The sequence below is a fragment of the Heterodontus francisci genome, chromosome 47 (assembly GCF_036365525.1).
Source record: "Heterodontus francisci isolate sHetFra1 chromosome 47, sHetFra1.hap1, whole genome shotgun sequence".
In the NCBI taxonomy this organism is placed as follows: domain Eukaryota; kingdom Metazoa; phylum Chordata; class Chondrichthyes; order Heterodontiformes; family Heterodontidae; genus Heterodontus; species Heterodontus francisci.
This window is the reverse complement of record NC_090417.1, coordinates 9,154,701-9,178,825: the sequence shown is the minus strand read 5'-3', so window position 1 is coordinate 9,178,825 and position 24,125 is coordinate 9,154,701. Positions and strand designations below refer to the sequence as shown.

The 24,125-nt window shown below is 46.0% G+C and overlaps 3 protein-coding genes and 1 non-coding gene across 11 annotated transcripts in view; 3 read left to right on the top strand and 1 right to left on the bottom strand.

Moving 5' to 3' along the window:
• rnf122 (ring finger protein 122) overlaps positions 1–2,532 on the top strand; it is a 31,503-nt gene extending 28,971 nt beyond the window's left edge. For 3 of the 4 annotated variants that reach the window (XM_068023026.1, XM_068023023.1, XM_068023025.1), the window contains 2 exons: positions 27–109; positions 888–2,532. In XM_068023026.1, coding sequence (XP_067879127.1) covers positions 27–109; positions 888–1,002 — 198 coding nt within the window. In that variant the 3' untranslated portion in view covers positions 1,003–2,532. The remainder of the gene's footprint in view (positions 1–26; positions 110–887) is intronic. The other variant, XM_068023024.1, reaches the window with a different exon arrangement.
• Positions 2,533–4,470: 1,938 nt separating this feature from the next.
• Positions 4,471–4,567, top strand: LOC137357279 (small nucleolar RNA U13). Its single transcript, XR_010971170.1, has one exon. It is a non-coding gene; the product is annotated as a small nucleolar RNA U13 (small nucleolar RNA).
• Positions 4,486–14,404, top strand: mak16 (MAK16 homolog (S. cerevisiae)). 3 transcript variants are annotated; one of them, XM_068023048.1, is made up of 10 exons: positions 4,486–4,882; positions 6,759–6,808; positions 8,333–8,442; positions 9,187–9,251; positions 9,988–10,139; positions 10,814–10,868; positions 11,399–11,473; positions 11,793–11,891; positions 13,020–13,088; positions 13,934–14,404. In XM_068023048.1, the coding sequence occupies exons 1-10, from the start codon at positions 4,796–4,798 to the stop codon at positions 14,123–14,125; spliced, it is 954 nt and encodes a 317-aa protein (XP_067879149.1). In that variant the 5' UTR covers positions 4,486–4,795; the 3' UTR covers positions 14,126–14,404. The 3 variants fall into 3 exon arrangements, with proteins under 3 accessions (XP_067879149.1, XP_067879150.1, XP_067879151.1); XM_068023049.1 differs by lacking the exon at positions 4,486–4,882 and adding an exon at positions 4,902–4,943; XM_068023050.1 differs by lacking the exon at positions 4,486–4,882 and adding an exon at positions 5,298–5,413.
• A 1,654-nt stretch (positions 14,405–16,058) lies between these two features.
• tti2 (TELO2 interacting protein 2) lies at positions 16,059–22,590 on the bottom strand. Of its 3 annotated transcripts, none has more exons than XM_068023044.1 (8): positions 22,465–22,590; positions 19,995–20,722; positions 19,454–19,640; positions 18,585–18,677; positions 17,733–17,914; positions 17,038–17,181; positions 16,781–16,943; positions 16,059–16,197 (listed from the first exon to the last, which is right to left on the bottom strand). In XM_068023044.1, exons 2-8 carry the CDS (start codon positions 20,678–20,680, stop codon positions 16,117–16,119), a joined length of 1,536 nt encoding a protein of 511 aa, XP_067879145.1. In that variant the 5' UTR covers positions 20,681–20,722; positions 22,465–22,590; the 3' UTR covers positions 16,059–16,116. The 3 variants fall into 3 exon arrangements, with proteins under 3 accessions (XP_067879145.1, XP_067879146.1, XP_067879147.1); XM_068023045.1 differs by lacking the exon at positions 22,465–22,590 and adding an exon at positions 22,135–22,409; XM_068023046.1 differs by lacking the exon at positions 22,465–22,590 and adding an exon at positions 22,139–22,409.
• Between the last annotated feature and the right edge of the window lie 1,535 nt (positions 22,591–24,125).

The window sequence follows — 24,125 nt, the reverse complement described above, 5'->3', positions numbered from 1 at the left end:
AGCCTCCATTTTTGTTTGTTACACAGCAGACATGTGCCGTTTGCTTAGAGGATTTCAAGATTAAAGAGGAGTTGGGAGTGTTACCATGTCAACATGCCTTCCACAGGAAGTGAGTAAACTTTGAGTGAAACAGTTGTTTTGTTTCGTCCCAGTGCAAGTTTGTGGTGAGCTCTGTACAGTACACAGACCACAGTGACTGCAGAGAGCTGGAAACCAACTGAAAAAAGACGAGAGCAATGTCGTGGAAATGTTGCAGCAGAATCCTCTGACACACTGTCCACATATGCAATTAGTCTGACTCAATGCAGTAAATTTCAGTCAAGGGTGGATGTTTGTACTGATAACTGAATTGCTGTTTACAGAAATACACTCGTGTCCTGCTCTGTGCAGTATTGCAGTGTCACACTGTTTTCTCCCTGGACAATGTCACACTGTCTGTACACGGTGTCTTACTGTGTGCATTGTCACAATATTTCTGCTGCCTTTCTATGTACAGTGTTGCACTACCTGTACTGTTCCTCTCGCTACAGCGTCACACTGTCTGTACTGTGTGTTGGTTCATGTCGTCCCATACTTCCCATACACAGTATCTTGTTCAATACAACTCTATTGCCTTTACATGTGTCCCATTCTGTACACTTTTGCACTGCCTGTTCCCTGTATTGCAGCAGTGCCTACACTTCAGAAGTACTTAATTGGCTGTAAAGCACTTTTGGAGGTCCACAGGTCATGAAATGCACTGTATAAACACAAGTGTTTCTTTGATCCAGTATTTCAATCTGCATACAGTTGAACTGCCAAAATACAGTGTCTGTACACAGTGTTTCACTTTATATGATGTTTCACTGACTGTACTTGGTTTCTGATTCTTCTGTGTCCTTCTGCAGGTGTTTGGTGAAGTGGCTGGAAATACGCTGTGTCTGTCCAATGTGTAACAAACCTATTGCTGGAGCACCAGAGCAGCAACAAGCGATTGGTACACTCCTGGATGAACTTGTATGAAGCGTGTTACAATTGACATGGACACCAGAAGCTCTGACTAGCCAAGAATCGAGAGTTTTCTACATCTTTTAATTGTGATTGACTTTTGATTGGAACCATAGAGTGTATGAGAGGATCTGAGCCATGCCATTCTGCTGCAGTGCTGTGGCTGGAGTAAAGCTTGACAATGGGAGTTATTGGGAAATCTCTGCAATAGCCCTTGCAACACATCTGCTGAGGAATAGAACACTACCAGCCTGATAGTTTCTGACTGAGCTCCTTAATACTGGACATCGGCCACCTGGTGGGTCAATGCATTCCTGAGCCACACGAACCAGACGGTCTCAGCTCTGACTCCTGGTCTGCGCTCAGTTGGCTGATCTCAAGTGGTGCAATACTTGGGGATGCAGTGATTCGGCAGTGCCACAGGTTGGGGGGGATTCCCATTCTGATCGCTGCTCATTCACCGCCAGTGAAGTGTTGTGTGTGTGTGTGTGTGTGTGTGTGTTTGTGCGTGTGGACAGGGTCATTTCCAGCTGTGATGCCCTCCAGAGATAGATATACTGTCAAATCTGACTCAGCTTCTAAGTGGAGACTGGCTGTCTGGGTGAGGCATCAGTAGGCACACAGCGGCCGTGGAATAAACCTCCGTGAGAATCGTTTTTCAGACAGGAATAGGAAACGATTGGTGAGAAGCTGAAGTGCTGAACGATACTCATACCAAGAGTAATCACAGTGGTCATTCATACTGATGGCACAGAAACACGGTCATGTACACCGTGTAGGGATCAGACTGTACTTCCTCCACCCTGCCATATGCATGACAGGGCGACTTTTGCTGCTTCATACGCCCCACTGCATTCAGGTTGGAGGGATCACACTGAACTTCCATTCACCTGGTGTACACCCACAGTAGTGGAGTGCAGACTGTAACTGGATCTAGCAAGTCTGTGCTGCTCTGATGATGATATCCACCACTATTATCAGAGCAACACAGGTTCCCATAATCTATGGGTCAGAGCAAGTCTATTTCCGACCGCTCGTTCAGTGTGATTATCTGTATATCTGGCTGGGTTGGGGAGGTGGGATGGTTATTGCAGATTTGTGTCTGGAATTATTATTGGAAAATAAACCATCACAAACTACCCTATTCAGGTAAAGATCTATCTTCCTGCCAGCTTCTAATAAACTGACACATCTCCCTGAAGCACAAACTGACACTGAATTAGAGGTCTCAGTCAGAGAGTCTGTGAGGACAGCTGTGTGGGGGAATGGAACTGTTACACTGGTGTGGCTAAAAGTGCTCCACTGAGCTCAGGATTAGAGCATGTTGTTAGAATAGAACAGAGAGTGCTTCATCCTGCAGTTAGCTGCATTGCGGGGCTCCATGTGGGCTCTCTGATAATCGCGCTGTATATGTCTTTTTGTTATTTACTGGGCACGACTGTTTTTGTAAATATTTTAAAAAAGACGCTTTGAATCTGTTCCTTCTTTGATGAAGGATTTTCTTCTATTGTAAAATACTTTGAATAAATATATGCCTCCAGTGTATTTTTATGCTCTTACCTGGGTGTGTATTTTTGGGAGCTGGGTTATGGATGCTCAGGTATGTTAAGTCTCTGGCGTTCAGATAAACAGTCTGAGACAGAAGGAACCGAGGGACAGGGCTCCCCCCTACGTTGTTTGAGCTCACACATCAAAGGATGGTTTTTTGGGTGAAATGCCAGATGGTGTTTGTAATAGTGTACCCTGGCAAAAAGCCAATATCAGGAGAGGAGAGGAGAAAATAAGGTTTTAAATTGTTCAATTGTTGCTGTTCATGCCACTTCCCTTGAGTGGAGGTTTCCCTGTTTACTGTAACTACTACTCAGTAACTGTGAGGAGGACTTTATAAAACAATACAGCACATTCTACCTCCTGTTTTCTCAGTTAATTTTAGCAGGAGCTCACCAGTCACAGATCCATAGTGCAGTATAACCACACAATGGAGCCTTGTGCAGTGTTTAGTTTAGAGATACAGCACTGAAACAGGCCCTTCGGCCCACCGAGTCTGTGCCGACCATCAACCACCCATTTATACTAATCCTACACTAATCCCATATTCCTACCACCTGTCCCTATATTTCCCTACCACCTACCTATACTAGGGGCAATTTATAATGGCCAATTAACCTATCAACCTGCAAGTCTTTGGCATGTGGGAGGAAACCGGAGCACCCGCAGGAAACCCACGCAGACACAGGGAGAACTTGCAAACTCCACACAGGCAGTACCCAGAATTGAACCCGGGTCGCTGGAGCTGTGAGGCTGCGGTGCTACCACTGCGCCACTGTGCCGCCCCAGTGGTTCCTTTGTCTTAAGACTGCTTGTCCAGCTGACATCCAGTCCCAGACCAGCTTCAAATTCCTCTGATTATACACCGGGAAGACCAAAGCCATTGCACCAAACTCCATGCCCACACCACTGACTCCGTTCTCCTCCCTGGCTGCTATCTCAGGCTGAAGTATGCCATTCACAACCTCAGCTATATTTGACCCTGAGCTGAGCTTCTGCCTGTATCTATCCATTACAAAGCTCCCTACCACCACCTCCAGAACATCGTCCATCTCCTTCCCTGCCTCAGTTCATGTCCTTCTGAAATGCACATTCATGCTTTTGTCATCTCCAAGCTTGGCTATACTTAGCTGGCTGGCCATTCCCCCACACCCCTCCATAAGCTTGAGCTCATCCAAAACTCTGCTGCCTGTATCCTAACACACCAAGTCCCATTACCCCTGTGCGAGATGACTACTGTTAACTCCCGGTCCACCAAATAGCTCAAATATAAAATTCTCACCCTGGTTCAAATGCTGACTCTCCTGCTATGACTTTGCCTCTCCCTATCTCTGTAACCTCTTTCCACCCTGCAACCTTCTGAGAACTCTGTGTTCCTCAAACTCTGGCCTCTTGTCAATCCTCCATTCCTTTCACCTTCAGCTGCCAAAGCCCTAAGCTCTGGAATTCCCTTCCTCAATCTTTACCTTTCCTCCTTTAATATCCTTCAAACTGACTCTTTGACCAAGCTTGTGGTCACCTGTCCTAATATCTCCTTAAGTAGCACGATGTAAAATTTTGTCTAACTGCTATCATAGGACATTCTATTCCTTTAAAGGTGCTATATAAATGCAAGGCCCTGGGTTGTGCTGCACAAGATGGCATCAACCCTTCAAAGCCACAGTGCGTTGCTGCACATGCGCAGTATGGGAGGAACGAGACGTTTGACACTTCGGCGGACCTCACCACGCACATGCATATATTTGCATAATTAATCACTCGGCTTTTGGGAGCAAGTTAAGAATTAAAAGTCACCATCCAAAATCACCATCAAACAAACTGACTTAGTCTGCGTGTCCCTAGTGGGGGACGTCGCGGGAATCGGAGGGGTTGTTTCACCCTGACCTAAAACGGCTTTGTGAGGGGCCATGTTCCGAGCGGTCGCAGTTCTCTTTGATCCTTCGGGTTCAATGATATGATGATTGGGTTGTTCATGCGATTGCGTGAAATGTGCTGTCCTTTTGTTACGACGGAGCACATTATCCATCTGATCTTGGACTAGAAGGAGCTAGAAGAGATCTGAAATAAAAATAAGAAGTGCTGCAAGTAGTCAGTAGATCTGATAGCATTTGTGGAGAGAAAAGCAGAGATAACATTTCGGTTCAGTGACCCTTTTTCGGAACGGGGTGTTTTTTTTTTGTATATAAAAGTACAGTTGATCGGCGTTAATGTGCAGAGTGTAAACTGGTTGCTGTCTTTGTGGCTGCTAAGGTTAAATCTAATGCTCCCCGTCCAACCCATAGTTGAGTTTCAAATCCCACGTTGGTTGTCAATCGTTTCAGGATGTCCTGAAAACCGCTCTAGAAATGTAAGTCTTTGCTGAATGGAATAAGGCAGGGAGAATGGGTGGAGAGCCTGTGACGTACATGGTCAGTAACTTTCATTCATTCCACATAAACAGTCATTTTTCACATGAAGAAGCCTATTGGTGGCAATTATAATAAATGCAAAAATACTGCAGATGCTGGAAATCTGAAATAAAAACAGAAAGTGCTGGAAATACTGAGCATATGTGGCAGCATCTGTGGAGAGAGAAACAGACCTTTCCGGTCAGTGACTTTTGTTGGTGACAATTGTTCAGCTCTGCGCCATCCGCTGGCCACAGGGCGGTACTACACCATTGGGCACAACAGCGCCACCAACCGCTCAGAATGGGGCACTACAGCAATCAGCTCCCGCCGCCCCCCCCCCCCGCCCGTCCCGCTCTCGCGAGAACCTGCGCCTGTTTTCCCCCCTCCCACCCCGGAGGAAGATGGCGGCTGTGTGAGGCAGCGTGTGCGACTGGGTCTGAGCGGGGAATCAGAGGCCCTGAGCTGGCGGAGCCATGCAGCACGATGATGTGAGCAAGAGCTGGGGGTGGTTATTGTTCTGATATTCAGGGCGGCGTATTCTGCTGCCCGGAGCCGGGGCAGAGTCAGGGTGATGGCTGCGGCTGAGAGCATCAGAGCAGGGTGGTGGGGTAACTGAGTGGATGGAGCTGCATGCACCCTAACCCTAAAGTGTGATCATACTGAGAGAGGAAGATTCACACTGGAGATTCATCAGCATGTCGCCAGGAATGGAGAATTTGAGCCAAAGGAGAGGCTGGGGAAAGAAGAGGCTGAGGGGAGATTTAATTGAGGTGTATAAAATTATGAGGGGCCTAGATGCAGTAGATAAGAAGGACCTGGGCGTAGACTGTTTACCATATTGTCAGTCTACCACATGTGAAACAAGCAGTCTGATGCAGGAGGGGTGGGACCACCGATCTGTGCCTCTCCGATGTCGCACACAAGCCCATCTGAACAGCTACATACCAAATATCATGAGAGACTGGAGAAACCTACCCCCAGAAATAACTGACGAAACCACTTCATGGGCATTTAAAGTATACAGGGAAAAGGGGAAACAAGAACAGACAGTGTTGAACAAGCGCGCAGCGAGGCAGCCTCACCTGTAGACGGGAAGATTCTCTGGTGGTCTCATGGTTGGTATTCACCCCTCTCACTGCTGTGTTTGAATTCTGGTCAGCAAATTAAGCTTCCTCAGCAGAGAGGTCAGTAACCATACGGCATAGATTTCAAGGAAATGGTCGAAGGATTAGAGGGGACTTGAAAAACTTTTTCACCCAGAGCTGGTGGGGGTCTGGAACTCACTGAGTTCCGAAGAAGGGTCACTGACCCGAAACGTTAACTCTGCTTCTCTTTCCACAGATGCTGCCAGACCTGCTGAGTGATTCCAGCATTTCTTGCTTTTGTTGTCTGGAACTCACTGCCTGACAGGCTGGTAGAGATAGAAATCCTCATCGCATTTCAAAAGTACTTGAATTTTAACTTGATGTGACCTACAGGGCTATGGACCAAAAGCTGAGAAGTGGGATTAGGCTAGGTCACTCTTTTTCAGCTGCCACACAGACAGTGGACCAAATGGTGGCCTCCTGTGCCATAAATTTTCTATGTAAGGACTTTTACTCCCAGTCCCTGGTGTTGGTGAAATGACATCACTGGAATGATTTGACTGTACTTGCCAAGACTTGGGTGATGCAGTTCAGCAGTACAATATGTCAGAAGCTAAGTTTTAACTTGAGTCTTCGTCCAGGTGGACTTTCTCCAAAACGTGCTTGCTTTTCTATTTGTCAGTTTGCTCGTCAGAACAGCAACAGGTTTGAATTTTAATTGGATTTTAATTATGTTTCTCATTTCCAGGTGATTTGGGATGTTATCGGAAACAAACAGTTTTGTTCCTACAAAGTGAAGTAAGTAAAGATTCCAAAAAAATAAACCAGAGCATGGCTGAAGTGTGACTTTTGTATAAAGGTAGTTTGATTTTCAGTGGCTGGGGCAGGATTGGCATCTGGTCTCGAGTGAGTCGACTTCAGTTCCCATCTCCATTGTACTACACTGAGACCAAGTGTTTGCCTTGAGCAATAAGCTGAAGGATCCTGTGCATGATCCTGTTGACCACTGGTCTGGATTCACACACCTTACTTGCTCTCTGTATGGCAGGTGTGTTGATCAGCGGTGGATGTGGAAGGTCAAAATCCTGATGGAGGATAGCATATCCTTGGTAACACAAAGCAGACAGAGAGGGATCATAGAAAGTTACAGCACAGAAGGCCCATGGTTCCTATGCTGGCTCTTCGAAAGAGTAGTCGTTCTTCTTCCCACACCTCTCCATTTGGTCTAACCCTGTACGTTCCTCATCCTCAAGTACCTGTCCAACTCCCATTTAAAATTATTTATGAAATTAGCTTCCACCACCTTTTCAGGTAGAGTATTCCGGATCCTAACAACTGAGTGAAAACAGTTTCTCCTCCTCGTCCCTTCTGCCAATGATTTTGAATTTATGGCCCCTAGTTATTGACCCACTTGCCAGAGGGAACATTCTTTATCTACTCATCAAAAATCCTCATCGATTCAGCCACCTCTTATCCTCTCTTCCAAGGAAAACAGCCCTAATGTTTTCACAGTCTCGTAACTGAAATTCCTCCTCCCTGGTAACATCCTGGTAAACTTTCTAAGGCCTTGTACATCTTTCCTGAAGTGTGGTGCCCAGAATTGTCGACTGGGCCGAAACAGTAATTTATAAAGTTGTAATGTGATCTCTTTGCTTTTATCATCTGTTCTTCTATGACCCGCATGGTTTTTTTAACCACTGTATTAACTTGCTGTGCCATCTTTGAGGATTTGTGTGCATGGGCACCAATGTCTCTCTGTTCTTCATTTTTCAAAATTGTGCCATTTATATTGAACTGTCTTTCCCTATTTGTCCTCCCAAAGTGCATCACTTCACACTTCAGTGTTGAACTCCATCTGCCATGCTTCTGTCCATTTCAGCTTCCTGTCTCTGTGATCCTTATGTTTACCGCTATTCACATCACTACCTCCCAGTTTGCCAAGTTTCATATCATCTCCAAACATTATAAAGCTGCTGCTTACTCCCAAGTCCAGGTTTATAAAAATAGTGAGAAGTGTAATGGACCCAACACTGGAGAACACCACTGCAAACCACTTCCCAGTCTGAAAAATATCCATGCACCATCACCTTGGAGTTACTCCTAGATAATACCTCATCCATATAAAGTTTGTAGATTCCTTGCTTTACATAACTGGGTATTTTGCCGTTTTGTAGAATGGCATCCTCTTGTCAGTTTGGGCCGAGGTTGCCCATCACTGAGCTGATTCTCGAAAATGTCTGGGGTATTTTACAGCTGCTTTTTGAAAACAAACGTCAAATGTTTCATGAACCTTTTTTGATGTTGCTCCTTTTTTACCTGTAGAACTAAAACGCAGAATTTCTGTCGCAATGAGTACAATATCACAGGCCTGTGTAACCGGGCCTCCTGTCCTCTAGCCAACAGTCAATATGCAACCATCAAGGAGGAGAGAGGTAAGCAGCCCTCCTCCATCTCAAACAATCTTTGTATCCTGACATTGAAAAGTTGAAGCTGTATTCCTGTCACATCACAGGTCAAATGTGAACCCACATATTAGTTTGTGATTGAAACAGACCATGTCATCTTTGAAGAAGTGCTTAGATTGTTGGTTAAATGTTAGGGATACAGGGATTAGAACTGTTGCAGCTGTGGAGGATGAACACCAGTGTGGGCTGGCTGGCTGGTTGGACTGAATGGCTTGTTTCTACTTTGTAATGTCTCTGTAATTATGTTTAATGGCTCTCAACCCTGTTAAACATTTGCTAAATAACACTAAAATAAAAGCAAAATACTGCGGATGCTGGAAATCTGAAACAAAAACAAGAAGTGCTGGAATCACTCAGCAAGTCTGGCAGCATCTGTGGAAAGAGAAGCAGAGTTAACGTTTCGGGTCAGTGACCCTTCTTCGTTGCTAAATAACACTGTTCTGCTGAAGGCATATTAATGTATACAAACTGCTGTACTGTCTGTATATACCAGGATAAACAAACTGAAGTTGTTATTGCCCCATTCCTTGAGATGACGCATGGGTGGGTTTGCTGATCTCTATTCCAGGCTTGATTAAGGGTGTGAATTTATTTCTCAAGATGAGTCTTGGGATTGGGTTTGCCTGCTTCCTCTCGTTGGGGTGACTGTGAGTGTGGGTCTGCCTGTCACAGATTCTCCACGAGCTAAATTTAATATTTTGCATCCTGCAGGTCAGTGTTTCCTGTACATGAAGACAATAGAACGAGCTGCCTTTCCAACTCGATTGTGGGAGAGGGTAAGCCCCGAATGAATGACAAACAGTACAAGCTGCGGAAGTTATAATTGGTGTGATAGTCCTGCTCTTTGCCAATTATGAAATGCTGTTTGCGAATAACACACCAGGGTACCTGTTGTGAAATACTTCCTGGTGACATGTTTTCCTTGCTTGTTGAATCTGTTGTGTCTGATCATGGAGACATTTAATCACTTTGTGTAGCTCACAATCATGACTACTGAGAGATCACTTAACACCCTGAAGCCTGTGTTACAGAGGTGAGAGTAGAGGAATAAAACACGTGTGTAAGGAATAGTACACGTGTGAGATACTTAACTTAAGGAGTAGCACGCATGGGGTTGCATTGGGGAGAGTCCATGTGTGCAGTACATGAATAAGGGGAATTGTACATGCATGAGATTCATGAATAACATATATGAGGTACATGAGGAATAACGCGTGGGGAATAGTGCGCATGAGATACATGAGGAATGACATGCATGGTGCTTAAGTATTGGCATGTGTGAAGTACATGTGGGTGCAATTACTGTTACAGACTACAAATCATATAAACTAAACTCTCTTGTGGAACCTGGTGGGAGCTGTTCCTTCATTATCCATATGTGCCTCTTGCATTTGTTGGTATTTTGCTAATGGAATCTTTACTGATTTATCTGTTTGATGAGAATACTTTGAGCTCTTGGCTTTAAATCCAAGGTCATTCACCTCAACGTCTTCCTCCCTCAATATTTTGCAGGTAAAGTTAAGTAAGAATTATGAGAAAGCTCTAGAACAGATTGACGAGCAGCTCATCTACTGGCCCCGGTTCATCAGACACAAGTGCAAACAGCGTTTTACAAAGATCACCCAGTACCTGATCCGCATCCGCAAGCTCACACTCAAGAGACAGTGAGTTTATTTTGGAATGTGACTTGAGACTGGGTCTTTGTTTAATCAGAGCTAATGACATGCTACTCTTAGCGGTTTGGGCCGTCATTTTGCGGTGCGAGGCGGAGCTTGAAGGAGACCATCAACCAAGGTGAAAGCACTGCCTTTGTCCATGCAAGTCCACGAGTGATGATGGGAGATGGGCAGGTAGCAGTCGGGGGTCCAGATCCCACCGACATCAGGTTTGTCTGAGCTCACAACCACTCGGTGTTACCCAATCATTCCTAATATTTTCCAGCCCTCAAGGCTCCACAAAACAAAAAGGGTTACTCAGGTGAGTGGTGGGGTGGGTGGGATAACATTTAAATCTTGACAGAATGTTGGATACCTCCCACAGAGGCAAGAGTTGCCTTTATCTGACCATATTGTTTGAGTATCCATGTTAACTGGGCCGTGTTTAAAAGATCAGATTCACCAGTGGTCTGACTGGAGTATATCCGAAATAACCCACGAGTGTAAAAGTGAGCTCGCTCCTGATGCGCTGGTCACTGGAGTGTTTGACATTAACTACGGTGGGTGGTTCTTGCCTTCCTCTGCTATGTGGCACATGGTGTCGGTCGCGGGTGAGTGTGTGGGGAGCTGGTGGTGGTGCTGCCCCTTAGTCTGGGGCTAACTCTGCTTATGTTTCTCCTTAGGAGGAAGCTAGTACCTTTAAGCAAGAAAGTTGAACGGAGAGAGAGCCGGAGAGAGGTAAACATAGTCTTGCACTTTTGTGTGATTTGGATGATGAGCCTGATTGAGAAGAAGCACTTGTTGGCATATTCTCCTCTGCGGCAGGACTGTTGCTGATAGAAATCTTGTAACAACTCACTGCGCAAAAGAAAATCCTCATCACCCCTCTGGCTCTTGTGCCAATCACCTTCGATTTATGTGCTCTGGTTCCCAACCTTTCTGCCACTGGCAACAGTTTCTCTATCCAAACCCTTCATGATTTTGAATACCTCTATTAAATCTCCCTTTAACCTTCTCTGCTCAAAGGAGAACAGTCCCAGCTTTTCCAATCTCTCCATTTAACTGAAGTACCCCATCACTGGTACAATTCCAGTAAATCGCCACACCCACGCCAAGCCTTGACATCCTTCCATGGTCTGAGTTGAGCGAATGGAGTCAGTATCTCCCATTTATTGGTGTTCATTGGTGATCCTAAGTGGATGAGTTTGGTTGGGCCAGGTGGTTTCCGTGCTGGAGGGTTAAAAGTCTGCATTGTTGCTTCCTTACAGGAAAAGGCTCTGATTGCAGCTCAGCTGGACAACGCCATTGAGAAGGAACTGCTGGAGCGCCTCAAGCAGGGCACGGTGAGTCACTGCACTTCATGAGTTGGGATCTGAGGCCACAACAAGACACTGACCCTTTTGTGTAGCTAGTCGGGGGTGTACTAGGTATTATTATGGTTACAGCTCGTTGTGCAGAAGGGTATTAGGGAATTACGATGATTGGCGAACTGGTTAAATGATGGTTGCTTTGTTATTTCCTTGCATGTGGAATATTCTGCATAATTTGTAAGGGGAATGAAGTTCTAACACCACTCATGAACTGTGAGTGGGAGGTTGCTGCTGTCACCAGGGGGATCTCACTCTGATGAGTTTGTAATGCCTTTCTCTCCTCTTCTGTCAGTATGAAGATATCTACAACTTTCCTATTCATGCTTTCGACAAAGCACTGGAGCTGCAGGATGAAGAGAGTGAGACAGATTCTTCAGAGGAAGAGGATGAAGTAAGTACTGACAGAAGTTGAAAGGAAAACAAAACCATCCACACTTGTGTCCAGTCTCGTTGACTCGAATGAAATTTCAGTGTTGTTTAGTTGGAATTAGTTCAATACTTGTGTGTCTGGGTTGCTTGGTCCTGCTTCCCTGAACAAAACTGGCTTCGAGCAGTGTTGTCCAATACATGTGGCTAATTGGGAATCCAAATGCAGCTTTTGCATTTTTGATTGGTAAAGGAACAATCAGTAATGGACACTGTCCGTGGGTATATGATCTCAATACTTATACTGGCACGGTGTATGTAGGTGTCCTCTTGAACCTTTTTGTGCATTTATTGGTAAAAATGGTAACAGAATGTATAAGTGTTTTTGGATTGTTGTGTGTGCTTTCCTTCCTTGGTTCTTACTTTCCTGCTAAAATGGTGTGTAACACAAGTGAATTTCCAGACTTGGCACTGTGGAAACACCGGCAACATTTATAAGGGTAGTGTAGCTGTCATCGTTGTCAGTTTGACCAATCCAGACGAACAGCAGAAACCCAAACAATAATCAGCAGTTCCAACAGGGCATATTATGGCAATGGGTAAGCATCCCACACTCTGGATGGAGACCGAGATGGGCCAGGGCAGGGGGGAGGGTTCTGTAGGAAGTAGGGGAGAGTCTGGAGGGAGAATTGAGGAGGGTGTGGCAGGTTTTGTTGTGCAAGTCAACATTCCCAGCATTCGCTCTGATGAAGTCACACCCACTGGACAAAAACCTAGAAGCTGTACTAAGATGTTTCATGTCTGATAAACTCACTCCAGAATTCCAGATTCCGGTGAAAGAGGAAAGCTGCAAAGTTTCACACTGGTGGTAAATATGATGTAAATGTATGTGTGAAATGCATTCGCCTGTGTTGTGTACAAGGTATTTTCTACTAAAATTAATGGAAGTGGATAAAACAAATTTCGCCATTGCCACATCGGGGACTAGTCAGTGATTCCTTTTGGACAATACTGTTCCAGAACAGTATGTGTCCAGAGCTTTCAAAGTATGTAGCCTCCCAAATTCGTTCTGTGTTGGAGTTAGTGACAGTCCCAAAGCACTTGGCTATTGCTCCTCTTCTCTTCGTAAAGTGTTTCTATCTCTATCTTTCAGCAAGACGCTGGCCAGGTGGAATACGTGGAGGGTGAAGAAATGGACGAGAGTGACCTGAGTGACTTTGAGGTATTTGGTTTAATGGTGTCTCAATTCTTCTCAAGTTTGGAGATGGAGGGTAAGGGAATGTTATCAAGTTAGGGGACATCAATGCTAGTTGAGAGAGGGGGTATGGATCACCATCCATTCCCAAGGAATTCTCCAGTGGCTTTGAGTAAATGTTGTCTGGTGTTGGATATCATTAGCCAGCCCAGGTGAAGTACCATGTAATGATGTGGCTTACAGCCAACTGACAACTGTCTGCATTCGATTTGGTTCCAGATCACAATGGGCAAGGCCAGTAACTGAATCAACAAACACAACATCTTTGTTCGTCAGGTTTATTCTGACATAAATCCGTATTGAAAGAAAGAAAGGATTCTGTTCCTGCGTGTAATACATTGCCTGGGGTGCCTGTGGATTCATGTCCAGCATAAAATCGGATGACTTCAGTTGAGGCTTTAGGTACTAGCCTTCGCTGCTCTGAGTTAATCCAAGATTAAAATTTGCCTGCATTCCTGCTTCTGATCACCAGGTGACTTGTGTGTGGACAGGATGAAGCTCAGCTGTGATGCCTGTCATGGTTCAATAGCCTGCTTGCAATCACTGTTTTGGTTGACATGTTAGAAGTGACCACGTGGATAAAGTACCAAGGGAGAGTGCTGTCCTTGGAACTGTATCCTACTGAGAGCCTTCAGGGAGGGTGGGGGGCAACGGTGTGGGGAGTGGGATGTAAACAAATAGGATTTGAGCAGCACCCAGCCATGACTCGGCTTTGGGTGCTTGACAGCCTGGAGCAGTGCATGTACCGTTACTGCCCCAATCATTCGAGCTCAGTGGTGTAACTGACTGGAACTGGTCTTTGACACACACAGGACATGGATAAACTGGAGAGTGACAGCGAGGAGGAACAGGAGAAGTCCAGCGACACGGAGGAGCTGGAGAAAGAAACCTCCATATCGAAGGGCAAAACGCCTGTGAAGGGCCCTGCTCGGAAGAAGCGACCGTACGTTGAAATTGAATACGAACAAGAGACGGAGCCGGCAGCCAAAGCGAGCAGCACGTGACAGCTTTGATTGAAGTGTTGGTCATACTGAAGGTGAGGAGTGGACGCTAACTCCATTGTGCAGACATTGTAAAGCAAAGTAGCTTTGGCGTCTGTATGGCGGGCGTTGAATTGTTGCTGTTGCCAGATATCGCACCCTGACTGAGGAAAGCTAGAACCATTTTTAAACATTCTTACAGTGTGGCTTGTGGTATATGTTTCCCCTATTCGTGTCTCAGCCCAATTTGTATAAAATTATGAATAAAGGATGTAACCTAACAGTGCATCTAGTATTAGAAAAGTATTCCAGTAATTATCTGCATGTGTCTCAGTTGAGATCTCTCCATACTGAACAGCATTGCCACTGACTGACAAAGACCTGGTGCCAGCTGCTGCTACCTGAAGGCAGACTGCAACTGAACTGCCTGTGCAGTCATCAGGTACGGGTCTCCTGTGCAGTTAAATGGATGAGCAAAACGTTTAGAGAATTCTTCATCTTCAACATCCTTTTCAAATGGCTCTCCCAGTGGATCAGTGGGCGGCACAGTGGCGCAGTGGTTAGCACTGCAGCCTCACAGCTCCAGGGACCCGGGTTCGATTCCGGGTACTGCCTGTGTGGAGTTTGCAAGTTCTCCCTGTGTCTGCGTGGGTTTTCTCCGGGTGCTCCGGTTTCCTCCCACAAGCCAAAAGACTTGCAGGTTGATAGGTAAATTGGCCATTATAAATTGTCACTAGTATAGGTAGGTGGTAGGGAAATATAGGGACAGGTGGGGATGTTTGGTAGGAATATGGGATTAGTGTAGGATTGGTATAAATGGGTGGTTGATGTTCGGCACAGACTCGGTGGGCCGAAGGGCCTGTTTCAGTGCTGTATCTCTAATCTAATCTAAATGCTGAGTCACGCATACCAGAATGTCCCAGGTTGATGCCTTGCTCTTTGCTGAGTGGAGGAACTGGTGCTTGGTGAGAGGGACTGGGAGGTGGGTTGGGGTGGTGGTTGCGACAGCAACACACAAGGGCAGCACTGGGCTGTGACTTGTCTTCCTTCTGATCGGACATTCCAACAGAGTGAGATAGTGGAGGGTGCCTGTCACCTGGGACTGTACCCCAGCAAGGAGTTACCATGCCAGGAGGTGCACGACAGCCATGCTGTATTTTTAGCATTCACTGTCATTTTCAAGCTTTCCTAGGTCAGATAAATGAAAAATAAAAAAGAACCGCTGTTAGCACCACCAATTCTCATCTTTGTGCTCAGATCTCTGTGCTCCTCCAATTCTGCACTCTGGTGAATCCCTGATTCCACCATGGTGGCCATCCCTGGAATTCAACATCAAATCTGTAATTCCCTCCCTGGAATTCTCCAGCTCTGATCCTTTAAGACGTAGCTTAAAATCTCTCTCTGACCAAATTTCTGGACACCTGATACTGTGCCTTTCAGGACATCCTAAAGTGGTTTACAGCCAACAAATCAGTTTCAAGGATTGTCAGTGTTGTGATGTCAGAAACACAGCAGCCAGTTTTCACACCGCAAGCTCCCACAACAATGTGATAATGACCAGATAATCTGTTTTAGCAAAGACATCAGAGACAATTCCCCTCTTCTTCTTTGAGATAGCGCTTTGGGTTCTTTTATGTCTACCGGATAGAGCAGATGGTTTCTCCTCCGAAAGACAGGACTCCCTCAGTACTGCACTGAGTGACAGCCGGGATTTTTGTACTCTAGTCTCTGGAGCAGGACTTGATCCCACAACCTTCTGACTCGGGCGAGAATGCTGGCATTGAGCCAAGGCTGACTGCAGCCCAGCCCCAACACTGCTGAGCCTGATGATGAATCAACATGTTAAACGAGCTGTAGTGACTGTTACAGGGTTAATCCCCATGCCTGGATCCAGCTCACAAAGTTTATCCTCAACAGGTGCATTTGTTATAGACTTGCAATGAGGATGAACTCTGAGTTAAGTTTTGCTTGTGTTTATTAAGGTTTTGTACAGTTACAGTTCTCTGGATGACTTGCTACACGTCTTGCTGCACCCTCTGCAGACAGTCCAGTACTGTTGCATTCTCGCAGCTCTGGCGCACTCCTTCCAGGAGAACCTAAAGAGCATAAAAGACAATAAAGTCTGTCAGTCCCCACTTGCAGTGACTCTATATTTCAGAACAGATATGTGTTAGATGGTGCAGCTCAGTGACATTTCATGGTACTGTCCCCTGAAATGGTAGGACGTGGGAAAACCAATCTTAGTTTCCTTAGAACCCACTCTCCAATGAGGTTATTTAGGCTCGCTCCAACAGCTGGAACAGAGGCAACTTTAAAAAGCATACAGATTTTTGTAAGCAAGTATCTTAGAAACACAGCCAGTGAACTGGAATCCTGGATCATGAAATCAATGCACTTATTTCAAAGTTTAAAATTCTTTACAGAATAAATGGTTTATCTTTGAATAAAAGTTTTACAAATTGAAAGACTTAATTGATGAACAGTGGTTCTGTCAGAGTACTGTGATTGAATTTGGAACAGTTTGCCCGGTGATGTGTTGGAAGTCGTGACCGTTAATCTGTATTTTGGTGTTATTGGTTGAGTGAGGGATATTAGCCAGGACTGCCCGCACTGCACTTCCTTTTTCTCTTTCCCCCACCCGCAATTGAAGTGTTGGTGGATCACCAGGCACTATCTTACTGTCACTTTGCGTTCACAGCACCGATTGAGCAGGATCAGGCAGTGGGTGGCGTCCTGTAACAGTTCCTCCTTCACTCGTGGTGGTGTTGGGCTCTGGTCAGTTGCCATATCGTATATGAACTTGAGTAAGGACTTGAGCAAAACCTCCAGCCTCATGGACATTCTGTTCAAAAAACAAACATGAAAAAAGTTTTTGACTTGTAACAATCTGAGCAATGTGCACTAATCTCACGGAGTCCGCTTTGTTTCAGTGGTACCTGGGCCAGGCCTGTTGGATCATGCTCTGGAACGCCTGCAGAACACAGAGCCTGGCAGCTTCCTCAGGTCCATCATACACCTCCAGGTATCCAAGAATCACCCTCTGCAAACGCTTCAAGTGGCGAACAACCAGAATGCCCAGCCTGGAAAAAGAAACAGAGGGTTGAGTGATCTGTCCCTTTTTTGGTGTGGGAGGAAGTCAGAGACCTGTCTATGGTTCTGTTTTGTGAGTTAGTCAGAGAGATCTGTATTCCACATCTACTTCTTGTCCCTCACCCGCTCCTGAAGTGACTCGCTGCTGAGGCACATTTCCATCAGTGCAGGCTTGCATGGTACATGCCCAATGTTGAAGGACGAACAGAACAAAAGAGTCGAAGTTTTTATAGCTCAGCCAGCATCCGAACACAGTTTGCAGCAGGGTCACTCGGTATTGAGTGGGAGCCCTGTCTGATTTGCGCTGCCCTCACCCTAGCCCGAGGGCACCGAGACTGATTGATTGTGATGCACCTCCCACCAGTAAGCTCATCAGCTAACCCTGAACATATTGGGGTTTCAAACATGAGGCCTTCTAGTCTGCATTGATCAGTACCCTACTGGGTGGTGAATCGAGCCACTGAGTTATGGTGGAATGTTCGATGTGTGTGTGTGAAAGTGTGAGGGAGTGACACTGCTGATAAAATACAGCACTTCTAACCTCTCTGTGAAGACGGGCAGATGCTTGGCATACACTCTCCGCAGAGGAATCTTGTCTTCAACCTCCATATGGGTCAGAATTAGGCAGAACACTTTGTCGTAGCGGTTTGCTCTCTGTTGTCCTCGGATAACATGCGCTTTCTCCAGAAGTGGGAGAAGGTCGAGTAAGCAGGACAGCACAGTCTGAAACACAGAAGGAAGCGGTTATTAGTCACATCGTAGGTCACATCTGCTCCTCTCCCATTTGCTGCAGGTCCAGAACTGTCTGCTTAATCTCCAGGGATCAAAACTGGAAATACTCAGTGGTCAGGCAGCATCTGTGGAGAGAGAAATAGGGTTACCGGTTCATGTCAGTGACCTTTTGCCAGAAGGTCTCCAGGGTGACTTGGGCAATGACGTCCTGTTGAAAAGTGGCTGTGAAGACTGCCAGTCAGATGAAGATACAGTTTCGAAGCTGTCTGCCAGTGTCTGCCATGGGGGTAACAGTCCTGGGTCTGTAATTACTGGTACAGACAGATGGGGAGGAGGAGGGAGGATCAACCTCTCCAATCTCACTGAAAGAGCTCCATACTGAGCAATGTAGGTCTCTGAACAAATGTCTTAACGTGGGGAAAACCATTATGAGTGATAAAACAGTTCAGTCTCCCCACCGTGTGGCTCTGCTCATCAACGACAATCAGTTTACCTGTGCAATCCGCACACAGTTCATCACAAACCAGACTCGGGAGTCTCAGTCATGTTTCTATCCTGTAAAAATCAACACTATTAGGGGAGATTTGCAAACTGTGAGCCTGTAAGTACTGGCGTAACATTAATGTGGCAGATTAGGACACAAAAGGAGCAGACCACTCACCTGAATGAGCGAAGCTTCAGGAGTGTACAAGTGATTGTAGAGAGCGTGGTACACCACTTGCGCCCGGTTATATTGCAGGAGTTCCGCAGCAGGCTGAAACAGAACATAAAGCTGTCACGCACAGAGACATATTCAATCCCTTCTACTCCAGTGCACCAACACAGAACATAGAAGTTTTAGGAACAGGAAGACTACTGGGTCCAACAATATCCTTTTTAAAAGACCGACCTTCTCATCATTATTCCTCAATCCCTTCACTCGCCAGCAGTAAACTCAATTGTCTCCTGAACTCATCTTTGCTGTCCATTGGAACAACCACCTGCCCAAACCACCTCATCAGGTGTATACACAATACAATTTTGATTCAAGAGATGATTTTTGCCTAATTGCAGAAGTGAAAGGGACAGTCTTCAGTTCAGGAAAGCAAGAACTTTGATTTATATACGATGTTAAAACATGCCCCCAGTCTGCATACCCGATTAGTTGCTATTTAAGTGCAGTCACTGTTGTGCAGGTAAATGCAATGGACAATTTTCACACAGCAAACCCCTACAAACAGTGAATAAGATGAATATGGGACAGGACCCTGGGAGAACTCCCGACTCTTCAAATCGTACCATGGAATCGTTTACACTCAGAGCAACCTCTGGAAAAGGCAGTCAGGACACTGTTTAACATCTCATTGAAAAGACAACGTGTCTGACAGTGTGGCGCTCCCTCAGTACTGCAATGAGTTAGCCAGTTTCACACTTTTTTCAGAAATGCCTCCAGGCAGACATCTCCTCAGCAATTCGCCACTGACTGCCCCCCACCCACCTCATGATCCCCCTCCCCCACCTCCTGATCCCCACTCTCCGGCCTCCACGTACCACATTGTCAATGATGTGCTGGAGGCACCTCACGCCCAGAATCTTATTCTCTGTCCTGTAGTCATCTGAGAAGAGGAGGGATGGTGGCAGCACTGCGTCCAGGTGCTCAGCCAGCCACGGCCTCCTCACCCTCTGCAGCAGCCACCGAAATACATGCTTTGTGGCTGGATTCAACTTCCACGTGTTTCTGTAGAAATTTGTACACAAATCAGTTACTGGCACTCTGTTAAAAATCAGAAAAAATGTACAAAAAAAAAGAGTGCAGTGACGTAACACACCCGCTGGCGAGAAGATCTAAAAGTTGGAGGAGAGGGCTGTGTGCATTTCCTGCTGGGAGCATAGGGTATATTATGAATTCTGGCTATAGCACCATGGAGACTCAACACAGCTCAGCATAAAATCTGACACCACATTGATGCTGCCTCTCGTCTATTCCCCTCGCCCTTCCAGTTGAGGTGAATTACAAGGTCTATCAAAGGGAGGTGACCACCTGGTGAAATGGGCAGCAATGCCAAACAATCAAACACTGGATCAAACTCACTTGTTCATTTGTGGTTTCATCAGATGCAGTACAGCTCCTAGAACTCCCCTGCCTTTCTCCTCTGCCCCACACAGGAGTTCTGTGACAGTCTTACACCCCGCTGCCTGTACTGCGGCTGCCAGCAGCTCATCTGTAGCCAGCCGAGATGCTGCATTGGTCCATGGCTGCTCCTGGCAGTGTGCGGTGCAGAAAATAACCAGATAGGGTAAGATGGCTTTCAGAACTGAGTCTGACGAAACTGTGGTGAGGTTCCACGTCGCTTCCGCTGGCCTTGCTGACAGTTTACTGAGTAGGAGTTGAAACGTTTGGGCCACACTGCAGGCCCTCCCAGGTATCATGTGATACGCACTGTCGGGCAGCTCACCAATGTCAGTCTCACACCTGGGCAGCGCTGAGTACTGGGTCAGAGCAGCCGTCAGATCGATGTACATTTGAACAATGTCCGATGTGTCATTTTGGCAGCAGCTGAGAAGCCAGAGAGGGTCGGCCTGTAGAAACAATTCCCTTACATCATCCACAACTGATCCTTTGTGCCTCGTCAGTTTCTCATTTGACATGTCATCTAGTATTTTCCTTAGAACATGCTCGACTGCTGGGACTTGCATCCTTTGATAACAATCCTCTTCCAGTTTCCTGTTTTTGCCTACTAGATGCAGTTTCTGGATGATTTCTGAAGGATCCTCCATGTGACCTTTCCCTTGGTCCACAATCAGAAATTCATACTTAACCTGGGGAAAAGACAGGATGATTTTTTTTGTACCCACAACACTATAACAAGTACCAGAACAGTGCATTTGCAGGACTACAAACACCTGGGCAAATGTATCAACCAAGCTGCAAAATACAGCAGATTATCAAAGTGTTTACAGACAACAACTGAGAGGAAGAAAAAGATCCCGGTCACTCCTCAGATCTCATAAGATATCTGTTATGATCTTTAAACAGAAACCACCTTGATTTATTTAGATCCTGTGTCAGCATTAGCTTCGAAACAAATAGTTTATCACAGCATCAGAATTCCCATGTCTCATCATATTTACTTAAAATCTACTGGTGTATTGCACTGGTTGGACAGCAATCTAGATTAGCTACTGAAACACCAACATTATAATACAATAAATAAACTATGGTAGCTGTAAAAGAAGCTCAATAATTTCCATCTTCACTGTCTGCAGTGCATTATGGGTATATCATGGCAGGACAAAATCACAAATGTGGCAGTCCTCTCAAAGGCAGAGCTCCCAAATGTGTTGGCTCTAATCAAACAGAGGCGGCTTCGGTGGATTAGACATGTCTGCAGTATGGAAGGAAGACGGTCGCATACGCAAAGACCGTCTGTCGGGTGAGGTAGCCGAGGCCAGATGACCAGTGGGGTGCCCAAAACTCCATTTCAAATATGCTTGCAAGCGTGACATGAAGGCCCTCTTGCACCTGGGAGTTACTAGCTAACAAAAGAGGGAAATGGTGACACATCCTGTGGACTGGCGTGCACTGCCACGACAACCAGTGGCGACAGCAGCTTGACAACAAACACCAATGCTGAAAACAATTCAGTGTCACTTGGCAGCTTCACGCACAGCACTTTTGGCAGAACCTGCTTCTTCAGGATTGGCCTTCACAGCCATCAGCAAAGGTGCACCAAGAGAAGACACCCCACCTAAATGGACTGTTTGTTGCATGTCCGCCATCTTTCGTAGATGGAAGGATGCCAACATACAGAAGTTATCTATGATAAAGAAGTGATTTCCTCTGAGGTACACTCCAACAGTCTGGGCATACACGCATTACAGACCAGTTTTGATTCCAAGCCTGTGTTGAGTTCGGAGATTACAACATAATTGCAGATGAGTAAGGACTGGTGAACTCAGGTTCACCCTCCAATCCTTTCAGTGCTGCATCCCAATGTTTCTTAAATGTATCCAGGGTTCCCCTCCCTCCCATACCACACCACAGAATGAGAGAAAGCTATATTCAGTTGATGCTCCAACATCTCATCCTCCACCCTATAAAAGTTCATTTCATGGAAAAATTCCAAAAAAGGAAAAATTGCATATGGTGGAAACATTGAACAAAAGCAAAAACAGCTGGAAATAGACAGCAGTTGAGCCAGCATCTCGAAAGAGAAAAGACTTGATGAAACCTGCCCTTCCTGTACAGATGCTGGATGTTGTGCGTTTTATTTCTCTTCTATGCTTTGATGTCTCTTTGTGTGAAGAAACATTTGCTGCTCATCAGTCCTGAAGCTGCCCTTTTACTGCAATCAGCCAATTTACAGCTCTGATCCCTGGCGGGGAGCTTCAGCTGTTCCTTTTTCCCCACGAGGGAGAGAGACTCAGTCTCCCTGCCCAGTCGCCCAGCCCCAGAGGCAGGCGTGGCCCAGGCCGAGGCCCAGCCCCGGGGCAGCCTGATGGGCTGCACAAACCGGATGTGCCTCTTTATTTCCACCCTCTGGATGTAAATAAGCGCTAACCTTCCTCTCGGCGGACAGCTCGGCGTCTGCTTCCGGTCAGAGAAGCGCCATTTCGAGAGAGGGGGACAAAAAAAATTACCCACGGCGCTGCCACACGGACCGGATATCCCGCGGACCCCGCCAACGTACCGTGTGTCACCGCCACCCCGGCTTCCGGAAGTACGCAGCTGACACTTTGGTTCCGACTCTCGACTTTCAGCCGGCCTTAGCAACGGCCATAGCAACAGCTGACCCCCAGCGTCGGAGTAAGTTCAGGTGCGAGACTCTCCTCTCCTCTCCTCTGAGGATGACCTCGGTCACTGATCCAAATTAAACTGAAGAAAAGTGTCCTTTTTTAAAATTTGATTTTCCGTCACCATTTCAAAAAATGTATTCGCTTTTTGGATGTCGGTTTTGCCCATTCCTAATTGCCTTTGAGAAGATGTTCTGTCACGTGGAAAGAAAGACTTGCGTTCACAGAGCGCCTTTCACAACCTCAAGATATCCCAAACTGATTTGCAGCCAGTGAGTGACTTTTGAAGTGTACAAAACACGGCAGCCAATTTGTGCATAGCAAGATCCCACGACAGCAACTTGATAATGTGATAAAAGTCTGGGGGGTTTTTGTTGTTGATTGAGGTATAAATAATAGCCTGGACACCAGGAATAACTCTCCTGTGCTCTTCTTCAAAATAGCACCGTGGGATCTTTTACATCCATCTGAGAAGGCAGATGGGTCCTCTACTTTACATCTCATCTGAAAGCTGCCATCTCCGACGGTGCATCACTCCCTCAGGAGAAATGTCAGCCTGAATTTTGTGCTCAGTTTTCTGGAAGGGGCACAGAGGCGCGAGAATGCTCTCAGCTGACACCTATAGGGCTTTGCGCCACCTTCGGTCATCTCAAAGCACTTCACAGCCAACTAACTACTTCTGAATTGTCACTTTTGTAATGTCAGGAAAAACATTAAAATGAACTGCAGCATCGCTTTTAAAGTTTGACAATGCAAGTGTGAGGTCATTCATTTACTTGGGACCCAAGAATGATAAATCGGCTATTTTCTTAATGTTGAGAAACTAGAAACGGAGGAGCAGAGAAATTTGGGTGTCCAAGAAAGGCCAGTTAGAAGGTAATCAGGAAGCACTTTTTCACAAAAGTGCTGATAGAAATCTGAAATTCTCATCCCCAAAAAGACTCTGGATGCTCGGACGATTGGAGCTTTCAAGACAGATCAGCCATGATCTAATTGAATGGTGGAGCAGGCTCGAGGGCTGAATGGCCTACTCCTGTTCCTATGGTTTGTGAGATTTAATTTAAAATCAGTCTGAGATGGAATTCAGTTTTGTCACCCAAAACTAGATGCCTTCCACCATCCTCAGAAAGGGACATGTTAGATGGTTTAAACCATGACAAAATGTCTCCCTTTCTCTTCCTCTGCCCTTACCACTAGCTGGAACTGACCCTTTCTGATGTGCAAATCCTTGGACACTGGGTGCCCTCACATGGATGTTGCCAAAGTATTTATTCTTGGGAATCATCACAGCCAAGTCAGATTCTGCCCTCAACTGACAATCGCACATTTGCACTCTCAGTAGTCACCACCAAATGGCAGTGTTAACCAAGCATTTCAGCACTTGCAGTTATCCTGTCTGACAAACTCCTGAGCTTGCAGAATGAATTGT